At 39.7% G+C, this 13943-nt stretch overlaps 1 protein-coding gene across 1 annotated transcript; it reads right to left on the bottom strand.

Annotated features, from left to right (window-relative positions):
• Positions 1-3685: 3685 nt before the first annotated feature.
• LOC121946752 (zinc finger and BTB domain-containing protein 39) lies at positions 3686-10372 on the bottom strand. The gene is made up of 4 exons (XM_042491478.1): positions 10298-10372; positions 6936-8224; positions 5735-6094; positions 3686-5267 (listed from the first exon to the last, which is right to left on the bottom strand). The coding sequence occupies exons 2-4, from the start codon at positions 8187-8189 to the stop codon at positions 4296-4298; spliced, it is 2586 nt and encodes an 861-aa protein (XP_042347412.1). The 5' UTR covers positions 8190-8224; positions 10298-10372; the 3' UTR covers positions 3686-4295.
• Positions 10373-13943: the final 3571 nt, after the last annotated feature.

Genomic DNA, 13943 nt, shown 5'->3' with positions numbered 1-13943 from the left:
AGGCTTAAAAAATCCTAAGTGTCATGTTTTTGTGAAGATTATCTTGCTGAATAAAACATGTAACTATCACAAACTTTTATTTGCCACAGAATTTATTTTCTGCAATGATCCAAAATCCAATGGAAAAATCCCATAGTCTTTTTTATGAGGAAACCAGGGGAACACGAACTTCCAAGTCTGCCTGCAGGAAAACGTCATCCTTGATTCACTCTATTTTAATTCATTCAAGATCTTATTTTTTAGATTAATGATGCCTTCTAAAACTTTTTTATAGATCTGCTGAAATGCCAATTTTAAAAAGCTTCATGATTTTTGTAAATTCAAAATCTGCATCATATTTGTCGAAGAGTGCATGAAGAGTTGATCAGGACTTAAAACTCAAAATTTAGGACTTTTGACATGACACTTATTTGTGACTTGCTTAACAATGACTCTTTCACACCTCTGCCACATGCTTGTTTATCTGTTTTCTGTTGTCTACGTGTGCTGTAACATGGACGCCTGTTTAAAATTCAATAAATCTCCATCAAGCACTGTTTTTAATCACTCTAAGCTGCAGAGCCTGAGTTTGCACTTTGTTATCATGCAGCCGAGCGATGAACGAGCTCGGGGGACACCAGGTTTGGAAGCTCAAAGTGTTTATTTAACGGAGACACTGCTGTTTTTGCACTTCGCTATCTCCCTTCTCGCAGTCTTTTTTAACATTTACTTCCATTTCTGTCTCCATCTGGAATGTGTCGACAGTTTCAATGATAAGGAGGCAGAGGGAGGAAAAAGGGGGTGTCGGTCCACAGATGGCACAATAGCAGGAAGTGACCGGGCTTTAAAAAAAGGGCAAAGGTCACGAGCGCCTGGAAGCAGGAGGTTCACAATACTGCGCCGTTTTCTGCAAGTTCATCACTGAAATTGTGATGATGGATGGATTTTGTGGATTGGTTCACTGAAAACAGATTAAAACATCATTTCCGGGTGGATAACAGTCTTCCTAGAGGCGTTTATTTGTTTCGTTTTTCAAAAACAATTATTTAAAAAAAATGGCAACATTCATAGATAGCTTTAGAAACAGATAATGGCATGTATAAAGGCATAAAAATAACAGCTACAACGTCGTCATAAATATGAGGTAAGCCACAAATATCACACAGAAATGTGATGGGCACTTAAATATTCCTACAGAACGACATGCTTCAAATGCTCTCAACAAGTGAATACAGCATGTAACTAAATGGCAGATTCATGAAGACGCGTCTTCAACATTAAAAACATCTTTTTGTCTCAGCGAGAAAAAAATGCATCTGTGGAGTAACGGACGAAACTCGAAAAGACATAAAAAAGTGTGAAAATAGTGACTGCAAATATAGGAAAATAATTTCTATGCTACAATGAGGTGCTACTTTAATCATAACAGTGTCATTATCAACCACTGACATAAAAAACCTATCGTCATATTTGAGTTTTAAAGATACAGATTTGTTCAGAGTAGATAACACGAGCAGAGCAGAGCAGAGCGCTGCATGACGTTTAACAGTCCGACAGCCTCCATCTCTCACTAACACACCACAGGACACACTGCCACCGAGCGGCGTCGTTTTAACCTCCAAACAGGTCGACTCAGCGAACGACATCTGACAGATCACACGTCCACAACCATCTAAAAGTCTACGTCTATTATAGAGCTCACAGTCCATAAACAGAAAAGAATATTTCACCCACAAAATGACCGTGTGTGTGTTACCGCAGACACCTTTCACATACGTTTAAACCTTTGAAAGCTACACAAATTTTATTTTCTTTAAAAAAAAAAAAAACATGGGGTGGAAGAAATGTCCCACGAATGTGCAAAAAAATCAGTAAAAGGTGAGAAAAAAGAAATTTTATTTTGATTTTTGACAAAAATATTTTTAAATTGGTTTAATTTTGTTAAAAAAAAATAGGATTTAGAATTGTATTTCTTTCTTTTCTTTTCTTTTTACTTACTTCCAGGACAATTTTCTTTTAATTTTTAAGGGGGTCATTTCTTAGGTTGCCCATTGCCTTTTTCACATTTTTTGAAACAATCAAGCAAATTTGCTCAGGTTTATTTATTTTTTATATTATATATATATATATATATATATATTACATTTTCTTTATGTGGTTCTGCATCTCTCTGACGGGTCAAAATGATGTAATTTTTTTAATCTAAAAATTACTGCATCATGCAGTTAAAAGAATTCTTTCACACGTGTTCAGTTAATATAGCCTACACCTGAACTCCTTAAATACCCAAATGCAACATCACTCAGAAAATTCAGTATGCACACAGTGACGGTGCTTGTGGCTGCAGCTCGATTGGCTGTCCTGATTTGAGCACTATTTGATTTTTTCAAATTGTGATTTCCTCTCGTTGCACCACCAGCTTGGTCCGAATCGCAGGTATCCCAGCGTGCTTTGCGCAGTGAATCAGTTGCTTATAATAAACAATGACTGGGAGTGAATGTCTGGTCACGTATAGCTGGCAGCAACAGCACACTATGAAAATGCATCTATGTAGCAGATTAAAAAAAAACGTTTTGCGACGCGTCTGTATGTATTGAATGTGAATTTTGTGCATGCTTCCACGGTGAAGGGAAAATCCAAAAAAAGTTGAAAATTCTTTATGAAGTGAGGTAAAGTGTTTAACATCAGCAAAACTACATAAAAACATCCGTTTACAAACTCTTACACAACACTTGCAGTTTCCTCCATGTCTCATGAATCCAGCTCAGTATTTCCCAAACACATGTATTTCTGCAAAGACGTTACAATTTAAAACACAAAAGCGTCTGAATTCCACTCAAGCGAGTTTTAAGTCTTAATATTTTAGCAAAAATGCATGTGTCTGGGGAGCACTGTTGGAGCCATGAGGTAGATTTTTGTTAGTTTTATCTCATCTTCATGTAAAACACGGTGAATGTAAATGTGCATGTGCAGTTCTGAATCTGGACACAGGGTGGAGCACTCGTTTGTGCAGTGCGTCTGAGTGAGCTGCAGGTGATTGGACTCAGGTGTGTGAACAGGAAGCAAACACTTTTTGACCCGGTGGTGTGAGCGTGGAGATTCATGGAGGACTGACTGCTGAATGACACGATGATTTGGAAATGGACACCTCTGTGGTACGGTGAGTATGTGGAGATTATTTTGTGAATGATTGGATTGCCAAATCAAAAAAGAAAATGACATCACAGTGAATATTTTCAGCCCAAAACAAGTTTAACTGTTCGCCCCTCAGTGGCTTCTTTAGACATTTTGTTTCGTTAAAAGTCACAACTGAGCATCCGACTGGATGAAAGAGAAGTATTGTATTGTTTGTTTGTATTGCAGAAGTTGTGTGAGAGTTTGATAAAGTTTTGCTGTTCTTCGGTTCATGAGGAATGTTCTCCTTTTTTGGATTCTCCATTCGGCGCGCAGGCATGTAAGAAAAAACTAAATTTAAGGAAACACGGTGAGTAATTGATATACAGTGTTTCAGGTGAAGTTTTCCTTAAAGTCATTTATCAAGAAAAGTTGCAGCTTCTGATATGTGAAGATTTGCTGCTTTTCTCTGTTTCTTGTCGTCATGAAGTGAACATCTTTGGGTTTTGGACTCCTGGTGGAACAAAACAAGAAATTTGAAGATGTCACTTTTTTTTCTCACACGCCTCCACGGTGAAAGAAGAATCCAAAAAAAAGTGAGCATTATTCATGAATTTAGGTAACTGGTTTTTGCATTTAACAGCAAAACTGCATCAAAACATTTGTTTCCAGACTCTCAGAACTCGTGCAGTAAAATCCGAGTCTCATTGATCTAGGCGTATGCTCAGTGCTTCACAAACATATTTTTGCTAAAATGTTAAGATTTAAAACACATCAGTGGAGCAGTCTTGTGCACAGTGGAGTGGCGCGATACTCGTAAGTGTTTTATATTGAACTATAAACAAATGGTCATTTTGCGGGTGACGTATTCTTTTATTCTTTTAGGTCATTTATGAAGAAAAGACGCCAATAATCTCTTGTTGTAGCTTCTCAATTTGCTTTTTTTTTAAATCATTGTAAACTGAATATCTTTGGGTTTTGAACTTAAAGTGGAATAAAATTTAGATTTGGAACAATTGTGAAATCTATTTTCAAAATTTTACAGACGATTAAACGATTAACCGATTCATCAAAGTAATCAATATTAAAAATAACCGTTACTTTTCCAGCCCTAGTCTGTAATGAGAAGTTTGTGGTCCACGACAACCAGACACAGAGGTGTCAGCCGGAGGGAAAAGGGACGAGGAGAGGACGCCGACGCGTCAGGCGTCCACCGCGGGCAGCGGCTCTTTAGAGTGATCATTGTACATGAAGGTCTGCTCGATGTTGAAGTCCGGGGGCAGGTGGTCCTTGTGGAGCTCCATGTGCGACGACACCAGCTTCAGCGTGGAGAAGTAAAGTCCGCAGACGGTGCAGCGGTACATGAGGGCGCCGGCGTGCGTCTTCAGGTGGCAGATCATGGTGGAGCGGCCTCGGAAGAAGCGAAGGCAGACTTTGCACTGGTACGGTTTCTCCCCGGTGTGGATGCGCAGGTGGTAGGTGAACTCCCCGGAGTGGGCGAAGCGTTTACCGCAGTACCGACATCGGTACCACTTCCCACGGACGCCCGCCGCTCCGACTCCACCGTCCTGCCCTGAGATCCCGTTGGTGAGGACGCCGGAGGGCAGGCTGTGCATCGACCCTTGAAAAAACTTATCAGGTATGTTGAAGCTCATCCCGAGCCCCAAACCCAGGTTGCTCATTTTGACGAGGCTGCCGACCTCCCGTGGCGAGGAGGAAGACGGGCAATCCAGAGCCTGGTCAGCCTTACGTTTGCCCAACCAGCCTTGGCCCCCGACCCCTCCGGCGGCCCCCAGGGACTCGGTGGTGTGCAGGCTGAGGTGGTACTGAAAGGCGGAGGAGGAGCGGAAAGTCTGCGGGCACAGGAAGCAATGCAGCTCCTCCACTCCTGCAACAGCACCTCCTCCGACTCCGTCCGCCCCGGCTCTGAAAGCCCTCAGCGCCGAGCGCTCCCTCTCCTTCGCCGCCGCCTCCTCGGCGTGTACGGTCATGTGTCTGTCCAGCAGGGAGCGCTCTACGAAGCAGCGGGCGCAGTGCGGGCAGGTGAAGACGGGCAGAGAGAGGTGGGAGAGGGCGTGCCACAGCAGGGAGCACAGGGAGAGCTGGGGGAGGTGACACACGCCGCAGCTGAGGCTCTGAGGACACACGTGGCTCAGCAGGTGGTCTCTGACCGTCTGTGAAGGACGTAAGACACATAAAATACACGAGACGTCTCATGAGAGCAGCAGGTGCTTTGAGAGTCATTTACTTTGTCATTTGTTTTTGTGAAATCAGAAACACCTAAACACTGCACGCTTTATTTTATTTCTTTCATATATATATATATATATAACATAAAAGAATGATGATAACAATTAGTACTGGAAATTATTAAATTTAATTATTTACCTAAAATTTTCCCTTTGAATAATTTTTGTCATTTTCTGCTTCTACTTTGATAGCGACAAGGAGACAGAAAATACCTTCATTGTATGTACCATGTGAGCTATTAGGGCAACCCTGAAGTATTTTATAAATAAAGTTTATTTTCATTTTTATTATTACATTAAAATTTGCACAATTGACCTGAAATTGTTTTTTTAATTTAGCATTTTGTGTTTCTTTTGCAGACAGAGTCCGCACATGTAAACGGTCCACTGACCTGGAAGTCCTTGCTGAGGGTTTTGTTGCAGACGGCACACTGCAGCTCGGCGCTCGGCCCCTGGCTGCCGCTCGTCAGCGCCCCCTGTGGTATCGTGTAACTGGAGGCCGTGTGGTGGTGGTGCCGCAGCAGTTTGTTTTGGCTGCAGAACTGCGAGTGACACATGTCGCAGGTGAAGAGCTGCAGCCCGACGTGGGAGAGGGAGTGAGCGACCCCGGCGGCGCGGTCCGGGAACGAGGCTCCGCACACTCTGCAGAGCCCCAGCTCCGTCACGTGTGTCTCAGCGTGTCTTCTGATGGCAGCCGGGTCTGCTGGCAGAGGCGCCGCGCACGCTTTACATGTCAGCGTGTTCCCCGTCACCTGCAGGAGCGAGGTGAGTTATTTCTGTCGTGTGGACTCAACCTGAAATATTTTAGCGCAGAGTAGGGCAGCGTGTACCGGTTTAAAGGTGCATCGATATGAAAGGTGATGGTTATCATAACGGGTACTTTTAATTATTTGAGACACTGAAAAACAGATATACTGCCACATGGTTGCACTTACAGTTTACGTCCATGTCTGTGAAAACATAAATGCTTCTCACACAGAAAATCTCCACAATCAGCACAGTTTCAAGGAGGTCACCTTAACCTTTGACCTTCGACCAACAGATTCTAACCAGCTCATTCTTAAGTCCGAGTGGACGTTTGTGGCAAAATTGAGGAAACTTCCTCGAGGCTTTAAACACCAAATTTTAATCAACTCATCGTTGAGTCCAAATAAATGTTTGTGCCAAATTTGAGGAAATTCCCTCAAGGTGTTTTTGAGATATTGCATCACAAGAATGAGACGAATGCAAGGTCAACGTGACCTTGACATCTGACCACCAAAATCTGATCAGATCACCCTCGAGTCTACTCGCACGTTTGTGCCAAATTTGACAAAAATCCATCAAGGTTTTCTTCTTACATTCACAAGAATGAGACAGACGAGGTCACAGGGGCCTTGGCCTTTGACCTTTGACCACCAACATCTAATCAGCTCATTGTTGAGTCCAACTGAACGTTTGGGTCAAATCTGAAATAATTCGGGACATTTTCGAGATATCGCTTTTACGAGAATGGGTCGGGCGGATGAATATCGTAGTACAGTCGGCCCAGCAACACGGAAACACGATGCCTCCGGCCACGGTTGCCGAAAACACGACAAAAACAAGCGTTACCTGACTGCTTGAGCTCCCTCCATCTCCGTTCTCCACGTACACGAGGTCGTCCTCGTCCTCCTCTTCGTCTCCCTCCTCCATGAAGTTCTCCTCGTCGCTCAGCTCGATGATCTCCCCTGCCAGCTGTCTCCACTGCTCCTCCTCCGTTCCCTCTATTGCTCCATTCTCTTTCAGCGCCTCCCTCTCCTCCTCATTCTCACCCGCTTCCACCTCTGCAAACATCAGCCTGCCGTCCCTCTGGACGTCCACCACGCCGCCTTCCACTGACTCCACCTGCAGGCTGCCCAGAGGCTCTCCTGAGGACGACGTCGGGTCACACGCCTCAGCTCCGAGCTGAGCCGAGGAGTCGGGGAAGGAGCAGGAGTCAGACGGTGCGACGTTGCTGCTCTGCGGCAGAGAGCTTCCGGCGCTCTCAGAAACCATTCGTCCATTTGAGTCTCTGTCCTCACAGCTTCCCTCAGTCTCCTCGTCCTCCAGCTCAGTCTTCAGCTGGAGCGCCGGCCCCGCAGGCAGCACGCCGTCACTCTGGCTGCTGGTCAGGAGACCGCGTCCGCCTGATAGCTGATGATCTGCCGCCATCTGCCCGTAGCCGATGTGAGACTGCATGTCCTCCGTCTTCAAGTCCAGAGACATAGACATAGTGTGAGCGTCACGGCTGCTCCTGGCTGTCCTGGGTTGGAAGAGAGGCGAGGGAGCGGCAGCAGGGGTCGGGGCAGCGGACGGACCAGCTGGCGAGGACATAGACGAGCAGGAGGCGGCGGAGGAACAAACAGACGAAGCAGAAGCCGCCGCCGTGGACGCCGCAGCAGCAGCAGCAGCAGCCGCCATGCTAGAGTCCAGCGTGACGTCTCCTGGACTTCCTGCTTTGCAATTTGCAGAAGTCTGCAGGTCGGGGAAGGTGGCGTGACAAGCCCTGACCAGTTCACTAACGCCCAGCCTCTCCGCCAGCTCGTACAGCACCCCGACATCGATGAGGTCAGTCAAGATCTCCCCCGTGTAGACGAACGTCAGCACCTTCTCGAAGTTGGCCGGGGAGATGAACTCCAAAGAGAAGGCGGCGGTGGACGAGGACGGCGCGCGGGCGAAGAGGTTACGGAAGTACGTCCCAGCGCAGGCCAAAACTGCACGGTGCGCTGCGAAGGTGCGGTTGCCCACTTGCAGGAACACATCGCAGTATCGTCGTGACTGGCGGCAGCTGTTGAGCTCAGCGAGGAGGCTGGCGGCGTGGCTGGGACCCTGCAGCCGGATCCTCATCTCTGCTGCTGCAGACCTCGAGCGCTACAGTCCAACTGAGGGAGCAGAGAGGAGAACGGGAAACACGTTCAGACACTTTTTATTGTTTTTAAAATCCCAACAGTTAAAAAAATCCAAGAGCTCAATGTGGAGTTTTCAAATTGCTTGTTTTGTCTGAAAAACTGTCAAAACTAGGTATTGACGGATTATCGGCCTGGCTGATTATCGGGCCGATATTTGGCATTTTGTCGATTATCTGTACCAGCATTTCATTTAAATGATCGCCGATAAAATCAATTAATTAAAAAGTGCGAAGAAAGTGTCGGCATGGGAGGAACTTTTATTTTGTATAACCTCAGCGTGCTGTTTTTATTTATTAATTTTTTATTTAAATTTTCACTTGATTTTATGCAAAAAGTTTTGCTGGGAACTTTCTGTATATAATGCTGAACGTTTTGATTAAACATTTGCTAAAGGAATTTAAACAAAGTTTGGTTTTGGAGTTTGTTATATTCCAAATTCTCAGTTTTGACAGAAATATTTTTTTATTTTCATTGTAAATGCATTTCGGTTCCAAATATCAGTTATCGATCTCATTAACTACTAATCATCTGTATCGGTATCTGCACTGAAAAACCAATGTCCATCGACCCCTCATAAGGATTTAGGTCCTAGCAAGACTTCAAGACTGAGAAGGATCTTATCAATTCAGTTCTGATGTCTCTGCACAGGCGTCCACAATGTCAAAGAGTTGCTTTAAACACATACTTGGGGGACACTTTTGCAAAAGGACAGGAGGACACCAGCGGAGACACCAGTGAAGAATGAGAGGAGTGGACATTCAGAGACACCGGCAGAGACAATGGTGGACAAAGAGAGCGGAGCGGACATTCGGAGACACCGGCGGAGAACAAGAGCGATGCGGACACCGGCGGAGAATGACAGCGGAGCGGACATTCGTAGAGACACAGGCAGAGACAGCAGCGGACAAAGAAAACAGAGCAGGGACATGGACAAGAAAAGCAAAATTTTGTAAGAAATTAAAGAAATAAAAAATAAGAGAAACCAGGAACTGAGAAAACACTACCATAAGTGAGGAAACACCAGAGGCAGAATAAAACCTATAGATAAAAAGATAAAAATAAATACATTACTATAATTATAATGCGTTAATAAATAAATAATAAATAAAATACTTTACATAGTAGATAAAAGATAAATGAATGGATGGAGCACAAATAATAATAGATACAAATATTAAAAACAATATAGTAAAACAATACAACAGACTAAAATATATAAATAAATAGTCAAAAAAAAAAAAAAAGTTAAGTTTAGTTATAAGCCAAAGTTTGATTGAGTTTGATTTTAATTCAAACACACTAAAACACACATAATTCATAATAAAACCAAGAAGTGATAAGTTCTATAAGTATCAAACAATAAAATAAAATGAAAATAAAATTTTCAAAAACGATAAAATAAATAAAAAAATAATAACATACATAATAACAATAAGAAATAGTATAAAATAATATGATAAAATAAAACATAAAACAATAAAATAAATCAATAAATAAAAGAAATAATGAAATACAAATAAATAATGATAAAATAAAGTAATAAAATAAAATAAAAAATAAAATTCAAAAAATAAATTATAAATAATAAAATACAAAATAAATAATAAGAATAAAATAGAATAAATAATAAAATAAAGTAAAAGAGTTTGGGTCGGATTTAGACGGGGGACACACATATCGACGGAGAAACTTCGACACAACACCGGGTTAATGTGTATTATATTATGAATTATGAAATACTTCATTAAGTGTTTAATTAGCAGTGCAGACACTGATGCAGAAATAAATAAATCTGTGTTTAATCTCACCTCCATCACACCATCACAAACACATACACGTCCCCATGAGCCGCTGTCATTTATTTCCACATGTTTTATCCTCTGAATTAACATCTTAAAAGCAGCATTTTGACGCGAAGCTAACGGAGCTTAGCCAGTTTTTATGACTTCTCTGTTCACTGAATCAGACACATTTTACAGATTTATCGGCACAAAAACACCCTCGTGTTTGTGTGTTCGCCTCGTTACTGTTGTTATGAAAACTTACCCATGAATGCGGTGTTTTGCGGTGATGATTGTCCTCTCTTTGTGTCCACAGGCTCCGCTGATCGTTAGTCTGTAAATCTTATGAATTATTACCATGGATGATCGGCCGGCGCGTGTTGATGATGTATGTCAACAAAAGCGCACCGCGAGCGCCCCCGCGGACGGATAGAGGTACTGCAGCCAACAGGCTCTTTTTTTTCTTTCATTAATTCAACTTTATTAACCCTTTAACAGTCACACAAAGAAGTGTTTTTCAAAAAAAATAAAACACAAAAATACAACATTACAAACCATAGAATACGTTTGCAAATTGCATACATTTATTAAGAAAAAAAAACATTGTCTCAGTATAATTCATTGTAAAAAATGCAAAAGGCAATGTAATATGATTATTGTAATCAATGTAATTTGAAAATAAAGGTAAATTTATACAACAAAAGTGAAAAAATAAACAATAATAAACAGACAAAAATAAAAATGAATCTAGTGAAAATATGTATAAAATATATGGTAAAAAAAAAAATAATTGTAAATATTAGATAATAAAAATCTGAAAATTCATTCATTCAGAAAATTCCTAACAAATGGATACAAGTAAAAAAAAACCCATCTGTTTAAAATGTGTGGTAGAAAAAAAGTAAATTTAATATAATAAAAAAGAAATTCATAGAATTACAGTATAATCAAAATATTAAAATGCCTTGTATAAAAAATGTATGAAATAAAATTTTTCCAAGCTTTTTGTCAAGTAGTTCGACAGAAAGAAATGTTAGCCATATGGTTGCAATGCCTGTTAAAGGGTTAAACACAATCAGTACGAAATTCTATAATCTTTTTCCATAAGATGCTCCAAGTGCAGGTACTACAGGCACCCTTCTCCTGAGGGAAACGTGGGAAAAGGAGCTCATCATAAATATTCCAGATGATAAATGGGATGATGCCTGGAAAAGTGCAAAAACTCTAAGTGTCTAACAGAATAAAAGCTATTCAACTCAAGATTTTTTCATGCAGACCCCCCCCCCCCCCCCCCCCCCCCCTCTGCCTTAAGTGTAAAATAGAGACAGATAGTCTGACCCAGAGCACTTTGTTTATTCTGGTGCACTAGAATAAATCTCTTCAAGGGCTCTGGTCTTATACATTGCCCGTGATTTTGCTGTAAGGTACAGATATTTTGGGGCATTATAGGACAAGAAATTGTAGACTCCTAGCACTGACCTAAGGATTAATCCAATATATATGCTACTTGGTATATCAAATGGTTTTATTTTGAATAAATGTGAAAGTAAACTCTACAAAATACTAACATTCTGTGCAATAAAGTTCATATTTTTGAAGAGAGAGCTCCTACTTAAACACAGTGGCATAAGGTCATACTTATATATATATATATATATATATATATTATATATATATATATATGTGTCCATGTGTCCTGCATTCAAAAGATGATGCTGGTCCTCAGTATATGGAGCCGTGTATATAGGATTGGATATCTAAACTATTCTTGTCAGAGGGTTTGTGTAATAGTAATGCCTGAGTCTCTTTCCTTATAGATGTTAGTGTTTGTGAGCCGAGCCAAGTTGCTTTTTTGTTTTTCTCTGTATTTTCTGTTGATTGGTGTGTATTGTTTTGCCCTGGAAAATCAAAATTAATAAACATATTGTTTAAAAAAAACAAAAAACAAACACATTCAGTGCACTGAATACTGTAAAACTTAAAGCAATATTATTATTATTAATACCATGGAAAAATACAATCAAATGATGTATTTAATGTTTTGAGACCTGGACTAATTGACTTTATTTTATTCAAAAACATGAAAAGATGGTTATAAGCAACAAAAGAAAATGACCCAGAGGTTAGCAAGAATTATTTAAAAAAGTACACGAAAATAACGTGAAAATTTGCCTGTAGAAAAAAAAGAATATAATATATATATATATATATATATATATATATATATATATATATATATATATATATATATATATATATATATATATACACATATATATATATATATATATATATATATATATATATATATATACATATATAAATATAAATTAAAATAAGAATATAGTATATAGTTCATTGGACATTTTTCCTTAGCTTTTTTTAAAATTATACATCTACTAATTTATTTTTTTGTGTCTTTATTGTTTCCTATGCCTAAATAGTGTAGAAAGTATATTTGAAAATATAATATATAAATATATATATTTGTGTCTCCTTGTTGTAACTTTGTATCCTCTCTGGAAGTTTGTGTCTCATTTTGTGTCCAAGATCATTGTGTCTGTTTGTGGTTGTTGTGTGTCGTAATATTTCGATTTTAGATTTTCTGCGGTAGTTAACTATATTTTAAGATTGGCATCTTTAAACATACAAAAGGAGGATAGTCAAAGCTAAATCATTTTATGGGTGTAATATTCTGTCAACAATATCCAATTAATTATATACCTTTTGTCAGCTGAGTTTTTTTAAAAAAAATATTTTATAATATAGCTATTTTTGTTTGTGTGAAATCTTATTCTAAATTATTTGAAAAGTTAATCTGTAAATCAAACCAAAGAAGTGGGATGAAAAAAATCTACTAACAAATGCTCAATAATTTCCTTAGTGTTGGAGGAAGTATCCTTTATTAAGGCAAAGTAACAGTACCACAGTGTGAAAGTACTCTGTGTTGGTTTTGAGTGTCTTTGTTGTAATTTTGCGTCTCCTGGTTGTGTGTCTTTGTGGTCCTTATGCCTGTTTTTGTGATTTTGTGTCTTTTTTTTCATTTTGTCTAATAATTTTGTGTCTCTTTCTGCTGTTTTGTGTTTCTTTGTAACTGTTTTGTCACTTTGAAGTTATTTATGTGTCTTTGCAGTTCTTTTGCATTTTTTGTGACCTTTTTGCGTCCCTTCTTTGTTGCTACATTTGAGTGGCATTTTGCAGATAACGGCTGGAGGGAAGTTGACATTTTGACGCCTTCAGTAACCCATCCATAAAGTCAAGTAAAATACAAGTAATGCTAATTAAAAAAAAGTTTATTTTGTTCCGATAACCATTTGTTTTAGCTCATGAGAGATTCACACGACCCACAAAGTGTCAGAAATAACAATGACACCTGCAACTCTTCATACTTCACTGTAAACTCAGGGGGCAGACCTACACAACAGTAACATGGACGTGAACTATGTCTTTATGTCGTCGTCTGGTCATCCCAAATAAAACTCTGAACAAATAGCCACGTTTACATCATGTAAAAGCATTTTGTTTACTGCTTTTATGCTTCCATGACACGTAGGAGGATAAGAAATGATGACAGACGATGAAAAAAAACAAAAACCTGACATATTTTCAAAACTACCAGTAGAAATCATTTACAAAAATTGAGTCTTTGATTTTTCAGTTGTGTCTTCGTTACAGAGTTTAACATTAAGTATGTAGTATAGTTACATTTACAGTATATTAAAACGCCATATCTTTGACCTGCGAGAGTAACACTGACATATTTCATTTTCCAAACCATTCATTTTTCTAGTCTAAGCAGAATTATCTCAGCTGATTCGTCACTGAAAAACAGTTTATATTGGCCAAACTGGCCTTTATGCTGCTGCGACAGGCACACATAACTAACAACATGACATACTGTAGGTTTTATC

Source organism: Plectropomus leopardus, chromosome 8 (assembly GCF_008729295.1).
Source record: "Plectropomus leopardus isolate mb chromosome 8, YSFRI_Pleo_2.0, whole genome shotgun sequence".
Taxonomy (NCBI): Eukaryota; Metazoa; Chordata; class Actinopteri; order Perciformes; family Serranidae; genus Plectropomus; species Plectropomus leopardus.
The sequence above is the reverse complement of the archived record's forward strand: the minus strand, read 5'-3'. Positions and strand labels throughout refer to the sequence as shown.